General features: G+C 37.9%; 1 protein-coding gene across 3 annotated transcripts in view; it reads left to right on the top strand.

Annotated features, from left to right (window-relative positions):
• Nucleotides 1–17168, top strand: part of nfic (nuclear factor I/C) — an 86289-nt gene extending 69121 nt beyond the window's left edge. For all 3 annotated transcript variants that reach the window (XM_079468070.1, XM_079468069.1, XM_079468071.1), the window contains exons 9-11: nucleotides 2552–2711; nucleotides 3859–3944; nucleotides 9359–17168. In XM_079468070.1, coding sequence (XP_079324196.1) covers nucleotides 2552–2711; nucleotides 3859–3944; nucleotides 9359–9379 — 267 coding nt within the window. In that variant the 3' untranslated portion in view covers nucleotides 9380–17168. The remainder of the gene's footprint in view (nucleotides 1–2551; nucleotides 2712–3858; nucleotides 3945–9358) is intronic.
• The last annotated feature ends 1008 nt before the right edge of the window (nucleotides 17169–18176 follow it).

Here is an 18176-nt window from a genome sequence, read left to right as displayed (position 1 = left end):
TATCAAAGATCTAACAATATCATAATCACAACATATTTTAAATCATTCAATCATCAGTCTCGCTTGATTAGTTTCAGCCAATCGGCAGCCTTAGTTCTGTTAAGACCTTTTGGGACATGGGACATGAGCCAAGCACCGCTCTGAGCCTGCTGCATTCATTCATATTAATATTCAGTCTTGTAGCACGCCAATTTTCCATATTAAAAAAGGTCCATTTGTACTTTAAGATGTAATATTGTAATGAATTACATTTTCTGCTATCTTCAAATAACTTGTCTTGCTGTATTATATGAACATTTTGTGACCTTCTTGCTTTTCTTAAGAGAACATTTATTAAAACTAAACTGATAAACTTGAATATCAGTAGATTCTTACGTCAGACAGTGTTAAATACATCTTTATACACATCATCGAGACCTGTTGGGTGATCAAAACTAGTTCTGCCCTCTCGTGGCAATGTAATAACAGAGGACATTATCATTCCATCAGCAGCACCTCTTTGGAATCCCAAAATCTTTAGTTGTTAAGTTGTGTTACATCCCATTCGAAGGATTTGTATGCCAGAAAGTATGAATGATAATTTATCATTGTCATTTGTCCTATAAACATGCTGTCATGTTTCTTAAGTAGATTGTAGAATGTGTACAGTTATCCGAGTCACACAGGTGATGGAGAAACAAGTTTTGGTCAGATTTCCCTATTTTGGTTAAAATAATGTTTAGCCTACAAGACAGGGCGAATATTATTTTGTCTGGCAGGCCATCCAGATGAATTTTGGAAAGCTTGAGAGCTTTGTCTTTGATGTTTCTCCTAAAATGTATTTAGAGAAAGTGAAATAGACACAAACATAAATCTGTAGCATAACACAAATAATTTTTCTTGTAGGTATTCAAAGAGATATTTTTAAATGACATTATATTGCCGTCTCTTCAAATTATGTTTGCATCATATTGTCCTGTTGTGTTATAACTCACATTCTCAGCAGCGTTAGTCCAATCCTCTCAGTTCCAAACATGAATGAATATTTTGCACTGGCTGAATGGCTTGGATCCGACAGTGACTAAAGGACCTAACACAAAGTGTGAATAATCTATCCACAGGGGTGCCAGTATTAGACCCGAGCCATGTGCCAGTTCCCTTTGCCGTTTCCACGTCAAAATAAAGACAGATTGAAAGGAAACAGGAAAGACAGCCAAGAGGGAAGAGACCTTTGTGTCTTCGGGTGTTGCTGACGCTGGCATAGAAACTGGAAGAGAGATTGTGTGTGAGAGAAATAGAGAGATACATTTATGAATCTTGGCCTGTGGCAGCCGGGCCCCGCTGATTCTGCAGACTCATTGAAATTCCCCCCGCTGCAGTCACAAAGAACAACCGACCCACAATGCCGCTGACTCACTCAGCACCTATTGTTGTGTAGGGCAGTGAGTGTGCAGTTTTACAGAGAGAGAATGCAACCAGCAGCCAAGCCCTCTGAGAGAGCAAGATGGAGGGCTTTATGGATTCGTTGCGGGGAAGAACGAACATGCAAAGCGCAATGGGTTGCTCGATGGAATAGTTCTCGGTGCTGAGAATTTTACTTTGTTTTTCTCGTATAACTGTTGATGGAAAGAGAAAAAGATGGGAGGGAGATTTGTGACTGAACGGTGCAACTATTACTTGAGTTAGGAGGGATGTTTAGTTAATTACAAAAAATTACTAAAATGTAATTTGGAGTCAATTTTGTGCCAATTTTGTGCGTCTAATTTCATTAGAAGGGGAACTAAAAATTTTTCTGTTTAAATAGTTTTTAACCTGACAAAATGAAATATTTTTGACAAATATGTTTAGAATCATGTAGAATGAGGTCCAGAGCTAGTGAGGGAAGCAGAGGGTGTAAAAGAGGGCAAAGAAGAGTCGGAAAACAGTGGTTATTTACACTGTTTTTGGTCATTCACACTGTTTTTTATTCATTTTTATATCACAACTGTACCTGAGTTTAATTCCCGGCTCAAGGTCCTTTGGCGATCTTATTCCCCTCTCTCCACCCTGTACTTTCCAATCCAATCTATATAATGTCATATGCATTAACGGTCTAAAAGACCAAACATATATAACTTGAAAGATTCCTGCATGATGCAATGCTAGAATGTGTTAACATAGAAGTTTGAAAAAGTATTTGCTAAATACGAGAACTTTGACTCAAATGCATTATATTATTTTGATTAAATCAAACAGTTTAACCCTTAACTTTCTATATCACCCAGGGATATGTTCCATGATGCCATAGTCTCACATTCAGGCCAAGTCGAGTTTGAGCATTTCCGCCGAAATGTATCTAGTTGGAATGCAGTAGTACACCTAAAATAAAATAAAAGTATTGGAAACGTTCTATATTAACTTTGTCGTAACACTGATTTAGCTACAAAGTGACAATGATAATTGAATTCTACCGAGAACAGAGAATCAGGAACACTGTAGATAGACACTTGCATGTATCGTGATGTTGGCTGTGTAGAGGCAGTGAGGTCTCCCTCCCCTCAGTGGCTGATTGTTGCCCTCTCTTCCTCTGCAGCTGAATGGCAGTGGTCAGGTGAAAGTATCCAGTCACTACATCTCTTCTCAGATGCTGGCCCCCCTGCCACCCCCTGGTCTGCCCCGCCTGACGCTGCCCCCAGAGTCTAAATCCAGCACCACCTCTTCAGACGCAGCAGCAAGCTCACCCACCTCCCCCAGTAAGTGGGACACATGCAACGCCCTTCAGTCCGTCTGTTGGCCCCCTCTGTCCCACCTCTGACAGGGCTACAGTTAGGAAATGTTGCTATGTTGCCAAAAAGAAATAAAACGAGCACATACACCAATTTACCCCAGGAGTCGAACCCCAGGGTCTACATATTAGTTTGAATTATTAAAAGACAAGAAACCAGTTGCAGGACTGTTTCGTTACATTTATAATGCATAAACACAGTCATGTTTTGCTACCTTTGCACTAATGATCATTTGAAGACAAATGATGTGTCTGGCTCAAAGTTAGTGGTCTGGCTCATGTCACACAGTCACAAAGACACGACATACGTTGTTAATGTGTGGTCACTGCTACCTTAATGGAGTCTTGGCTGCTTTGAATTGGATGACTCATTTTGTCCACTGATGTTTATATTGCACTTCTTTTATGCAAAAGACGTGTATATTTATAATAAGGCCATAAATCATGAGGTAGTTATTTTGCCGTGGATAAGTGGTATTCACAATATAGTGAAGTGGGATGAAAGAAAAAACCTAAACAAAAATGAAAATTCGGTCATGAATTACTCACCAACATACCAAACTGTCCTTTCAAAGATATCTCTGATTCGTAAAGTTTTACAGAAGGCTTTTTATCTTCATCAGTTGTCTTTCCATCAGAAAATCTCATAAACACAGATGTTTTTTTATTTAAAAGACAGCTCTGTCAGCTTGAATGGGCCAGTGCTTTCTGTCCCATCCATTAATCATGCTAATTGAATTAATAAATGCAGAAAACAGCTCAATATGTTCCCTGACCGCTTCACTGCTGAATCCCAGATGATAGATCGACTCTGTATCATAACACATGGTCAGAGTCAATGATGTGCATCATTATTCAGATAGAATCTTCTTATTCAAAAAGCAGTTTGATAAGCTTTGCCTCATGTGCAGCGTCAGCGCAGCCTTTTTTGTGTAACACACACTGTACTCGTGCTCAGAAATTATTAAAGAGCTCATGAAGAAAAGCTTTTTTTTGATTGGTCCGGATTTCTGTTGTACTTTCTCGGATAGGAAACAGTGCAGATCTATAGAAATGAGTTTGAAGTGATGGGCAAAAATAAGCATTTTATTATTTAACTTGTGTCTCTTTCTCAGCATACTCTACTCCCGGGACGCCACCTGCCAACCGCTCCTTCGTAGGACTTGGTTCTCGAGACCCTGGCAGTCTGTATCAGGCACAGGTATCGCAATACAATCCTCTATACAAAATGTATACACAGGCCCCCACTGTCATATTATGATAGATAGACAGAAACCCACTCTGCCAAATTCCATACAATAGTCACAAAGAGTAAAAAGTCATGAAATATTGATGGTAACCCTTTCCACAGAAACCCAATTGGTTCACACTAGGTACACCTGTATCCACACACACAAACCACTTTCCGACACAAAGACACACACGGTTTTAAATGAAATTGTAATGCTTATTATAGACTAAAAGGAATAACTATATTTTATCCTCTGTAAACTTTCTTGATAACTTTAGGAAACCTAAGCACCATGACATTTTCAAAATTCAATCTTGATTTCAAACAGCACTTGTGAATTTCCCTTGAACCCTGTGCCCTCAGGAGCCAAGTGCACTCCGTGTGAGACCAAAGACGTCTGTGTTCAATTATAGATCAGAGATACTGTATCTGCTACTGGACCCTCAGCAGCTGAATGAAATGTAGTCTTTCACATGAAATATACAGCAAATAAATGTAGATAGAGTAGTGGTGCCTTTAACATATGCAGTACAGCAAAGAAATGTAGTGCGGGACATTCACTGCAAAGCTTAATGCATAGATCTGATCCGCTGACAAAAATAGCTTACTGTATAGCCACAGTTTACAAACTCTGTTTTACAGAAAAGAGCTGTCATGGATATTTAACATTGTTAGAATTTTTCAGAATTACTTGGTTCGGACCTGCACTGACAAGGTTGCATTATTATTCACATTAAGGAGAAATTGTATGCAGGTCCATTCACACTAAGGACAAAAAATGTAAAGTTCATTTTATATTATAGTGGAGTATAGTAGAGTCCACACATTGGTGCAATTGGTAAAATAATTTTGCTCATGAACCATAAAACATGGACTGCCAATCATAAAGTTATCGTCTGTTGGTGTGGATGCAATACACTGCTGGTGAAAACTTATAGAACACTTGAGTGAAATGTTTCTCATTATTTTAAAAGGGTTTGATTTGAAGCTGTTTGCATAAATGTCTGAAATTAGTTTTGTAGAAAAAGATTTAAAAAAATGGTTACAAATCTTTTTCATGCAATATAAGGTTTTAAAGAGACAACATTAACAAACGTTACTGCGCATGCGTGCATTCATGGGCTGCAGTTAACACATTCACAGACAACAGCGTGCCTGTAGATTATTATTATTAACCGTGAAATACCATAACTGGCCGAAACTTGTCTCCAATATCCAGATGTCAATAAACCATCCAGTTTGTTTAAATGCGACCAAACGACAGGACCCATTCAACAAATCGTTTATTAAATTAAAATTAACATACAACAAAATTCAACATATTGTTAATTTAATACAGTTATTATATAGTAAAATAATTATACAAATGAATATTAACATAAATACAATAAAATATAAATAGTCATATTATCAGACACTAGCCTAACCCAAACTGGAAGTGAGCCGGGGGTCAGGCATACGCACATTCGATGAAACAATCTATTTGGTCGCAGCATTACTTTCATAACGTTCCCTTTGTTATTCCACAGAATTGATGAGCTTTTGGTCATAATTACACTGTGCACAGAGAAGTACTATTAGCGCATTCTCATTTTTATATCTATTACATCAGCAAACTTCTGCATGCTTAGTAAATTCTCGTCCCCTACCGTGTAAAAAAAAACTAAAGAATATACAATCTGACTTTCTGGGATCCTTCACAAATCCTCAAAGGTAATCTAACCGGTAAAACAAAGAATCCTTTTGGCTGCAGTAATGGCTCTGGGGAATGCAGCAGCACAGGTAAAATCACAAGCGTGTGAGATGAGTCTGGTTGTGTGTGAACCACAGGGCTCAGGAGTTCAAGCGTGCTGCATTGCAGTGCTTTCAGTCCCTTGAAAAAGCGTAAATGCACTTCACTGAACCGTGTGTTGAGATTGAAACAAAGAGACATCAGAGGACCTGTTTGTGCTATGTGGAGTCATTTCTTAAAAGCCACAGGTCAACATGCATGTATAAACACCCTTAGCCTTACAAACAGCAGGTGATGTCTCGACCCCCTGTCAAAGTCTTTCGTTACTGTTGTTTTACCGTCTAAGGCAGGAGGTTAAAGCTGGTTCCTGTGAGGGTATGAGCTTAAGTCCAGTGAGGTCAGATACAGTTGAAAGGAAAAGAGGGAGTGAAATGAACAAAGGGGGAAGAAGAGGTCCTGTTCACTTGCGGGATGGTCACGTCCGAGGCTGTCTGGTTGCTGGGGAAACCAGACATGATGTAATATGTCGGATGACCCTGTGATTGAAGAGCAGGAAGAGTCCGCTATAGACCATTCAGATTGACCAATTTGTCTTGGTTGGTTGAGAAAAGCACTGGGCTGAACTGTGATTTACTCATTGTCCTGAAGTCATGTGGTCTTGTTTAATGTTGCTTTTGTGTCCTTTATGAAGCTTAAAAACTTTAGTTTCTTTTCAGTGTAACTTTAGAGAGCTTTCTTTCTTTCCTGTAGTGAAAAGGGGACATTGCTAACAATTCTTGTTTTCGGAGATGCTCATATTTCAGCTTCATCTCCCGAGCTTATTATTGTCCATAAGGCCCTTACATAATGCGTCCCGTTCTCAAACCATGAGCCCGCCCTTGTCTCGGTTTTTGTTTAACCTCAACCACGAGTCACCAAGACAAAACCTTTATAAGGCACAAAATGTCTAGATTGGAGACACATAACCAGTTACCCTGTCCTGTGCTGCTTATTGTCTCCTTAGAACATTTCTGCCTTGAATGTTCCCTAAATAAATATTATATAATATAATATAAATAAAAAATAAATACAATATATATTTTTTATAATTTTCAGCTATTTAAAAGTTCAGATTATTAAGTGATTAGACTAATTTGATTCTCGACACTTAATGAATTGTAACTTTTAGATTTTCGGCTAACTATCGGCTATTGAAGTTGACTTAAGCATATCTCTTAAGTCAACTTCAGTAGTGGTTTTACATTGGTTTGCATGTATCAGCACATGGATTTGGTCACGACTCACCACTTTCTAGGTTTCTTCACCACATTATTCAAAGAAATAACATGAAGAGATGCTACACATGACATTCACTCAAAACCTGTTTTGATCATTTTAAGTGTAAAATACTAATCAGACGAAAAGGTCATATGAGAGAAAACCACTCAAAAATGTCAAAAGCAAACATGTGATTGTGTGGCCCATTTTCCTTCCCAAACAAGGACTGAGTTTCTGTTGCATAAACTACAATACATTAAATAAAACACGAATCTCTAGAAGTGTATTCATCTCATCAAGAGACATTCCTAGTATAAAATGCCTTGTGGTTACGTTAACACAAATATATGATATCCAGACCTTCAAAATACAAACATTCCATTACCCAAATAATATATTTATACACTATATCTTTATAGTTTAGTTTTCCCTTTCAAGCATTCAAAAAGAAAGTTTAGCTCCTCTCAGTTTGGGAATGCCTGTAATTGTGCTGTCAAACATATAAGGCATAAAAATAAGTAGAAATTCTCACACTGCACACTCTCCCGGGATCATATTTGATCCAGTAAACAACACGAAATATGATTTGGGGAAAATTTCACCCCAGGACACTGTACTAATGACTAAAAATTTCCCAGCAGCGTCTACTGTCATTATAAACTTATTTCACTTCCTGGCAGTAGTTTATTGAGTATGCCCAAGTGTCCTGGGTTGTGTAAGGTTAAACTTAGCTCCAATTCCAATAACAGTAGATCTCATCTAGCAGGCAGAAGTCAAAATAGACTGATTTCATTAGACTAAGAAGTCAGACGGTGAAATGCTGTTAATGCACTTTATGATTATAGATTAATAGATTAAAAATCACATGGCTATTTTACAGTGCAAGAACTACAACGTGTACAATAGTGTCAGTCACACTTCAGAGTTGCATCTTATGTGATACTTGAATGTATTTCAAATGGTTCTATCTTTCTAGTGATCTGGGTGTGTAATATATATTTGTTGCCTATGATTTTAGGGAGTGATTAGATGGTGATTTGGTGCAGATTAATGTATACAAAGGGACTAATTTTCTATTTTTAGCATTATTAAATCAATGCATTTGGGTATACTTAAAGATGTCTGTTGGACTGCTGTGAAATTACTTAAACTTTAGTACAAAATAGGAGCCAGAGGCTTAAAGCCTGAACTGAATTCTCTGTTCTCTTGAACCATGTAAAAAAAAGACTAGCGGTCTGTGAGTGAAAGCCAAAATCCTGTTATGCTTTTAAAAGGTTTGGGTGGGATCCTGCTGAGCTCTCTTTCTCACCCTCTCCTTATTTCTAACTTTCTTTTGCTCGCAGATTTGTGCTCTGTGTTAGTTTTAATAGGTCCCTGACTTGAAAGTGAATTTCCTGAACACTTGGGCGACACAGTATTTAAAAAAATATACGTTACAGATGTTACAAAATATTACATTATTTAAAGGAGCAATCTTGAGATTTTAACGGCATCTAGTCACTCCACCCCTCCCTCTCGAAGCCCCGTGGTGGCCCTCACAAAGATGTCAATTTGTCCATGTAGGGCTACTGTGGAAACAACATGGCAATTCCATGTAAGGTGACCCGCAGTGTATGTAGATAGAAATAACTCATTCTAAGGTAATAAAATCCTATGTCAGATCAGTAGATCCTCCTAAAGCTTTCCTGTGGCTTAGTGGTTAGAGCATGGCGCTAACAACGCCAAGGTATTCTGATACAGATGTATAGTATCATGCAAATGAAATAAAATAAAAAAGTAAAATAAAAGCATCTGCCAAATGCATAAATGTAAATATTACACACTGGACTTTTTGCACCTTCTGTTCATGTGAGATTTATTTGATAGATGTAAGTGCTACTTCTGTGCGACTGTTTTTTTTTACTCAAAAGGATTATTCTACATTTCTATTGATCATAGCAGGAGTGCTTTATCAAATGTTGACCAAACAATAGAGGAGAGCATTAGAATGTGGCACATATCCAGAGCCGTGGTGCAGTCGAGTGTAAAGAGCCGATTCAGGTTTCTGGATCGCAATGGTACGATGCTGTAGATTTACTGGGACGTCGCAATGTCCTAGTAAATTCTCTTCAAACCTGTAGTTCTCAGGGTTGGCGAATTGCAGCATCCGTTGTGTCCATTTGTTCTTTTTATGTTGTTTCATTCATTTTTTTACGTTTCCTATGCATGTTCCTCGTCTGTAAAGTGACCTTGAGCTTTTCAGGGCTTATCACCTTCAGTTTAGACAAATCAGATCTATATGAACTACATAAGTTGTTGAGTGATGGATATATTCCACTTTTTATATATATATATATATATATATATACACACACAGCTTTAATCATTTTGATTTCTCTCTTTTTCTTCTTTACAGTCCTGGTATCTGGGAAACTGATGAAAACACACGCACAGATGAACCAGAGGACACGGACATGGATTTGAAAATCAAGTTTTTGTGGAATCTACAAGAAACAAATCGTGAACGAGATGGAAGAGGGAAAATCAGCTATATATGCAGTATTTGTATATATACCCACACACATGTATATATATATACACAATATGTGTGTATAGATATATGTGCACACATATTTATATATGCATAACAACGTATAAGATGCTTCAATACACTTTCAAAAAGACATTGGAAACGTAGGAGAGAACGACAGAGAAACGCCATGGATGGATCAGAAGACAAGGAGGTTGTTTTTTTCTTGCTGGGTTTGGGGCGCAGCCTGAACTATGGCTGGTACATTCGCGGACACGTCGAAACAGCCCACCCTGACTCCCGGATCACCTCTCCTCGATCCCCTTCTTCCGCTACAGGTGCTGCTTCCTCCAATATGCAAAATAAGTATCCTTTATTTTCTTAACAAACAGGGAAGAGAAACCCAGAGAAACGGGTTGTATTGCGCCACAGGTTCGGAGGCGAGCACGGTCTGCTTTTTGAAGTTCACGGAGGAGAGGGGCGACGTGATGTGTAAAAGGAAACTGAAAGGTTTTGACTGGTCGATGCTTCCGTTCACACGCCGTTTCGGCTACTTTTCATCCACTTTTATTGACAATCATGTTTCTGCGTCCTTGGTTTTGCTCAGAGGGTGATATTTTCTAAATCGCATTCTCCACCATTTGTACGGAGTTCCACTTTTTTGGTGGAAGCTTGTCATGTTTTTGTACATCGGAGGATACCTTGTGACATCAAACATCACAGTCACTGTGTATGCATGCACGAACGCACACACACACACACACACACACACACACTTGCGTTTAAACACACCTATATATAGGCTTTAAAGCAAGGCATGTTCTGTTAAGGCTACACTAGGTGTGCGTGAGCTGTAAAACAGCCCAAATAGGACGAACCAGGTAATACCAGGGGTGAACAAGCACCTTCCTTTCTTTGCAATATGAAAGCCCCTGATTTCCCGGACTCTGCTATGTGTGTGTGTGTGCAAAATTCATAAACATTGGTAGTCCCTTATCCATCTTTTGATTCATGTAGATAGGTGGAGATTTTCCACATAGTGACAAAGGGAGTTGAAATATATAGTTGTATATAGTTATATAACTATATATAGTTCTGTCACTACTAATTTTGGGTGTAGAAGATAGTTTTCTCTATTTGTAATTTGTTTCAAATGCATTGAAAATTACAGGCATTGCACTACTTTGAATTTTTAGGTTTCCTCTTTTGCAATTCCTTTTTGGCTTAATCATACGTAATACTGCATTTGTTTTCTTTTGTCATGTTCTGAATGCAAGGTAGATGAGGTTGTTTTTTGGAGCTAAGAGGTTGATCAGAATAATGCAACATTATAGAAGTCATAAGTGTCCATTTATTTATGTGATTACATTTTTACAATCCCATAGTTTAGGAAAAAACAAACACAAGCTATCCTTTTCTTCCCATGTTTCTATCGCAGAAAAGTCTCTACTGGCTGGTTGTTGACTCGTTGCCACAGGAGCGCGTTTTTTCTGCACTCTAAAGTGTTGATTTGTACTATCGAAAAAACATCAGGGCTTTACAACGCTACCAAACTCAAATCACAAAGCCATGAAAAGTGCCTGAGACATTGTGAGATATTCATTTGAAGTCTTATTTTATGACTTTTATTTTGGAAAGTTTGCTTCATCTACTGTGGGTTGTTGTAGACGTATAGGGGTTATATTCTATACCCTGAGAAAGAGATATGATATGCACAGGATCACATTTAGCCGCAGGAAGCAAAGATGACTATATGGAGAACAAAATAAGCATACCCCCTTGTAATCTGCCAGAACATGACAAAATCAACACATATCAGAAATGTAATAGATTTCCCCCACAAATATATATATACACATAAAGAATAATATCCACACACTCTGGTTGCTTTAGCTTAACCTTTTGTATGGCTTTGCATACAAGTTCAGTTGCATTCACCAAAGCAAGATTCAGAATACATACAACATTGTTTTAATGGTGCTGATATGAAAGTAATATGGAAATCACTATATATAAATTATATGTAACTGCATGGTGCTTATTAAAGAAAAATCACAAGAATTAAGCTCAAACAACCACCTTACGCTGACATGAGCGCATGGCAGATAATCTTAGTATTAACTTTGAAGCTAAACACTCCCCCCTCCTTATGAGCCCACCCACCTTGAGCGAAGAGCCAATGACACCCATGAGTATTACCTTTGTACTACACTTGGTTTTTAATTTTATCCAACGATCCCTCTTCTACTTTGCACGATATTTTATAAAACATATTATGTGCCTTGCCTTTAGTTAAGAACAATAATAGATAATAATTTTAAAAAGTTGATTTTTATGTAAGAAGTGTCACAATAGGAAATAAATTTGCATGTTTGATTGCCTGTCATAATCAGATTATAAGACTAACCGGTTACCCAATAGATGTAGTTGTGGATGGGTAAGAGAAGCTTTTATAACGCTGTTCCTCCCTTACAAGCACTGCAGTTGTATGTCCACGGCATGAAATCGCCTTCCCTGCATTTTAATATGTTGTTAGCGTTTCCTCCATTAGTTAATGTAATTAGAATGTAACAAAATCTGTGAATGATGGAGTAACAGCTCTCCATTTCACAGCTAACGTTTTAAATCCTTTTTTTAGTTTCTTTAAAATTGTTTAGAATGTATTTTGTGTTTAATAACTCACAACAGAGTTTGTTCCCATGAAAGATGAAAAAAAGATCTTAAATCTTTATTAGTTAAGATATGAACCCAACTAAATGTTTAACCGTTTGTCGACAAGCAACCAATTGACCCAACATGACATTTCTTTTACATTATTTCTAACACGTGTAAGACTTTAAAGGGACAGTTCTCCAAAACATTCTGTCATTTACTCACCCCTACGAGAGGTTACAAACCTGCACACATTTCTTTGTTCTGTTTAACACAAAATGTATTTGTAGCCAAACAGTTCTTGGGCACCATTGACTACCATAGTAGGAAAACATTACCCTGTCAGTGGTGCCCCAGAACTGTTTGGCTTCCCACATTCTTCAAAATATCTTTGAGCAATAGAACAAAGAAATGTACACAGACTTGGAACAACTTGAAGGTGAGAGAATGATGACAGAATTTTCATTTTAAGGTGAACTATCCCTTTCAATGCTTAACCAAAAGATGTAAATTTATGGGATCCATACTGGCTGCAATAGATTGTGTAGTAACTTGTGACAGAATCTTTTTTTAGTTATTACGTCCTTTGTATATGTCCATACATTCATTTGTAGAATGCATTTATAGAGAACAAGGGAAAGTAGTCAAATTCACTCAAAACCACGAAATACCATTTAAGCTGCTGACTTTGCATCTTCATTCAAAAATGATTCAACACCCCAGGTTGCATCTTCTGATTCATGTTTAAAATTAGATGCTTGGAAATAATTTATAATTCCGTACTTTGTGGTGTCAGGGGAGTAGATATTTCTGGAGCTGGGTCAGGAAGGGCAATGAGGTAGTATGTGATGCATTGTACAGTATTGTTTCTGCAATGGATATTGCAACGCTGGTAGCTAATACAATTTGAAAAAGAACGAGTTTTGTTTACATGATGCTCCGGTAAGATCTTAGAGCAGAAAGTTTGTAAGCCCACTTTTTCCACCCTGGCTAAAATGGAGTCCTTACGCAGAAAGGCATTCCATGTGTACCATGATTCAAACTTTTGCAGAAGTACTAGAGTCATTCAGCAAGCAATTTCCTTGTGTTTAACAGGACAGGCGATGGGTCACGTGTCTGAGAAAGAGTCCAGATTGGTCGTGGGCTTGTATTGCATCCACAGTAAAATATTATATTATAGTATTATAGCGTTGGTTTCTTTCTTTGGACAGTTTTTTATTTAAATGCCTCACAATGGGACCTGAAGTTCCAGTTAAGCATCTCGACCTTAGTTCAGACTTGCATTGCCCACCATCTGTCCTGTGAAGATTTGCACTGTTCCATGTTCATCTTTCTAAAGCAGTTTAAACCCTCTGGCCAGGGTGGGATTGTGGGCTCAGAAAAATAGAGGTCTGATCGTGGGTTCGCCGCCACTGTGCCGACTTCTTGTTTGCTTTTGTAATGAATAAAATGGCTACGCAAGGCTAACGAATAAAAAAAGCTTCACGAGAGCGTGGCGTTGCCTGACGTGCGTTTTTTTTAAAGTGGCCACAGGTGATGATTGATAATGCATTTGTTAGCTGATGCATGTAAAAACAAACATTATCTTACCATTTCATGTTGAAGCGCTTGACTAATATGTTTATAGAAGCAGTCATTTTCCTTTTTAATGCGTCTTGTCGAAAAAGATACGTTTTGAACACTGCTTTCTTGTGTATAAATGCTAACCATATATCCAGCAGAATGAGAAAAGGCAAAATGTACATAAAATGTGTTTTGAATGAGTAGATACGTTATGTTTGTTATATATATGTTTGGATTTTGTCCTTAGCTTGTGGCCAAGCCACAGAAATAATGCAAGTCCTTTTGAAGGATCTGATCTGTAGGTAAACTCAGCACCCTCACCAAACTCATTTCACACAGGTTTAATTTTGGTTAGAAAATACGGCCATCAATAAATTCAGCATCACTTGTTGTCATTTTAAACAGACCCAACAGTTGCACTTAGATTTGAGGGGTATATGCAGATTACATGGCTTTAGTTTATCTCCAACACTTATTTTAAGTTTTATTTTAAATCAGCACTTGTTTTGTTTTTCTCTTTCATCACGCAAGCTTCAAATTTTGAACATTTCCTTCCGGTACGTCTACTCGGAAGATTGCACTAGATAATCTTCTTTTTTTTTATCAAATAATGCTTGTTTTAAGGTTTGCTTCTCTGGGTATATTTCTCAGCCTTCTTTATGTATCTCGTACCACAGAGACTTTCGATGAGAAGGCGAGAGAGAAGCTGCTTGAATTGCGCCATTTATTTAAATCTTGTCGTAACATGATAAATTGACCCTTTTAAGGCCTTCCAGGTTGAAATCATGTCAACTTTCCGTGCACTACAGATATCAAGGTCGGTCGAATTGGATTGTTGAGATAAAATCGTGCGCAGTCGGTTTTGGACAATCAGTGGCATGATTGACTTACCTCAGTCTGTTGAAAGTTAATGCAGTGTGTATGGACAGACTTACATAACTACCCTTACAAAATAGTACAGTGATGGTGTCAGATGGTAATACTGTGGTTCTTTCACATGTACCATAGATTTGGTAATGGTACAAAATACTTCAATTGCGATTCCTTATTGTACCATTTGTAACAAAAACATAGCAAAACTATAGTACCTGTAGGAATTTTTTTGTAAGTGTAGCAGGAATTTAGACCAAGCTGTTCTGAGTGCCTTCCTGGATTCAACCTACAACTCTTGAATGTGGGTTTAGGGTCTATGACCTTTCGTGATGCGATCTTTCCCACTCATGTCTGTACTGTATTTACCAGAATTGGCAGAATGTGCTCCGTATTTCTTAAAAGATTGTTATTTGTTGTTGACCAGGCACTTTAGTCAATGACACATGTAAGTCCACTTCATAGAATGTAAAGACATGTAGAGGCCATAGTCCAATTTCCCAACACTTTGTCATGAAGAGACCCTACTTAGGCATCTGTCTGAATATGAAATTTGCCTGAGTGTTGCACTGTAGCGTTTTGTGGTTTGTGTAATCCAAACCCTGCAATATGAACTTTGCAAGGTTGATGTAGATAGAAATGTACTCCGATCTTTTGTCTCTTAGCAGTAAGGGCTCTGTAAATGTTGTGACACTTGGCAGATATGATGTTGCGGTTCTTATCACCTGATCTTCGGTGTTAAATTGAGACAGCGGCTGGTGAATTTGAAATGGATTGCACGGATGGATAATGTGCTGTGTTTGGATAACAGGTTTATAAAGCAAACTAGTAGTAATACACTAAAGGCATCTGGGAATGTGCTTGGGTAAACAAAAGCTATGCAATGAATCCTAGCTTTAATGAGATTTTTGTGCAAAACGTCATGCAGAGCATATATAATGTAAAGTACCTTTTCATATTTGCCCAAAGCCATGCATACGATGCTAAACCTTCCATTATAGCGGTCTAAAAGAAATGAGATACATGGATTTGGTAACTCATGCTCCGTGTGTTGAGCTGGTCTCTGGGGGTCTGTTTAAACAGTTTCAGAGTTGACATGTCGTCATATAAGAGGGTTTCGCAGATATGTTTGTGTATATGTAAGGTCATACTGACATTAACCAAATATGTAACTCAAACTACACAAAAAGGTTTGGAATAGACATGTTGTGGATTGAGGTGATCAGGTTTTTCAATTGAACTCTGGGTAATGTTGGTATGTTCATCAAACTTTAAAAACAAAAGATGTTTTTTTTGTAAACTGACTAGTTATTTTTATGCCCACTTTTTCATTCCCGGCAAACCAGCAAGTCAAATCAAAGCTATACGTTAATATATTCAAAAATGGGTTGAAAACACTTGCAGTGCCTGTCATTTTACTGCTCTGTTTGGTTTGTTTTCTTCAGTCATGTTTCTCTGTAAACCATTAGCTGTTACGAGATTATTCCCTGTACTGCCGACATCATCCGGGCGTTTGTTTATCCAGTGCTTTTGTACAGTCCAACCAAGGAGCCAGATTTGCCAAAGCCTCTCAATAATACAACCTCTAACTTCTGCAAGATATTGACACCAACCATTGTGTGAGGAGATGCTAGGAAGGGGATTCAGAATGGCTATTTGAAGGGGGTGAAGAAATTGTGTTAGTCTCTGTTCAAAGGGGGAAAACCCATTAATGGGCTTCGTTGTTATGCAATATTTTAATAAGTCTATCACCAGTGAATTGCCAAAAACACACCGCCTGCTCCGATAACATGACGTCCCGAATGTTTGATGCCCCTAAAAACAGTAACACGTGAATGCTTCATATTCACATCATTTTGGTTCACGGTGCCCTTTCTTCCCCACTAAAACAATGATTTCGTTTTACTCTGTTTGTTAATTAAGATTTAGTTTCTATGAATATTTCTATTGTTTGTTTGTTTATTTGTTTGTTTTAAAGCATGCTGTTTTCTCTCAATTTAGAGGCTGATTTTGAGTTGAAAGAAAGAAGGAAGGATGAAATGTGTTTCAGAGAGCATTCTAATGCAGTGTTAAATTTCAAGGTTTTTGTTGGTTTTCCTTCTTCTTTTTTTTATCACATTATTCTTTACAAATATTACCATAGTAGTTACTCATTAAACGCTTGCTTGCTGCACAGATAAACACACTTCACACCAGGAAAGGGCATGTGGACATTTAGTTCAGACACATTTTATGGAATGATTCACACGACTGGCACATGCATCCATGTTCTTTTGGAAAGCATCAGATTTTCTGTTATTCGTCTGTGTTCCTCTAGAACCTCGCAAAATTGTAACCTATCAGCAAAAGTCGGTATGTCGGTTGGAAGCAAATGAGAAAAGACTTTTTGTGTCTCATATGCACAACCAACTAAATTTGTCATGTGTTTTTGAACTGGTGTGAGGGGAAATTACAGCTTTAACAATATTTCATTATAACGTTGTATTCAGCCATCGCTGTTCGCAAAAACGCTCATGAATACAATACTGGAAGTGAGTATGTTTCCCTATGCAAAAAAGTAAATAAAATTAAAATGAAATAAAAATAAACAAAGCTATGCTACGACTCAGAACTGATGTTGGGTTTTTCTTTCAACCACTGTTCGGTGACTACAGAAGTTTGTTCTCAGACTTGAATGGTTGGGTTTGTTGACTGATCTTGATCATCGATCATGTGTGCTTTGAAGGTGTAATAACATTGCTGCGTGTATTTCTTGTGCTGTTCAGTTGCAGGTCAGCTCAAAATGACCATGGGTGAGGAAAAAAAAAGCTGAAGTTCTTTCGCCGTCACTGTTACAAAGCCAGAGGAAGAAATGTCACAGTTTGTAATGGTGTGTTCAATGGGTGTGCAGCATATACAGTATTTAGGTGACATCATTTCGTTTGACGGAAGCCATCACATCTCAATTCTTCAAAAAAGCTAATCTATTTGACTAGACTAAACACTAAGGTACATATGTTGCCAAACTAGACTTAGGAAATCAAAAATCAGCCAAATACTCTGTGAGCGGATACCAGCTTTACCGTAATTACGTTAGAAACTGTTTTATAATACATTTTAGATGATAGATTTTATTATGGTAATTGTCACTTGATAGCAGGAACCCAGTAAGAAAATTACTCATTTCTTTGCAGGACAAACTTTGGCTCACCAGATAATTTAAGTGACAGTTTTAATTCTGTAAGAAGGGACTGCAGAGAACAGGGAAAAGTAGAATAAAGAGAGCCCCGAATGCTTGCGGTTGGAGGTTTGTTTTCAGTTCAGCTTGGCTCGGGAGCGTAACGCACCTGACTCTAATCATACCTCAATCCATTATCCCACATACAAGATTGCTGGAGCCACATTTGGAAAAGTATAATTTCAGCTTTGGAAAGTAAGTCAAGTTTTATTTCATTTTAATGGTACACAAGCCAGCACACATTCCTTTTTCTTTAAACTTATAAAGGGGGGTGAACGAGTGCAATAGCACTTGTTGAAAGCTCTGTGTGATCTTGCCAGGCGCCCCACATGAGCTCACTGCGGAATGAGTCGAATTCCATAATACGAGAAGACATGAACCAGAGGTACCTGTTGAATTTCA

This window comes from Barbatula barbatula, assembly GCF_947034865.1.
Source record: "Barbatula barbatula genome assembly, chromosome: 11".
Taxonomy (NCBI): domain Eukaryota; kingdom Metazoa; phylum Chordata; class Actinopteri; order Cypriniformes; family Nemacheilidae; genus Barbatula; species Barbatula barbatula.
This window is presented reverse-complemented; position numbering and strand designations above follow the sequence as displayed.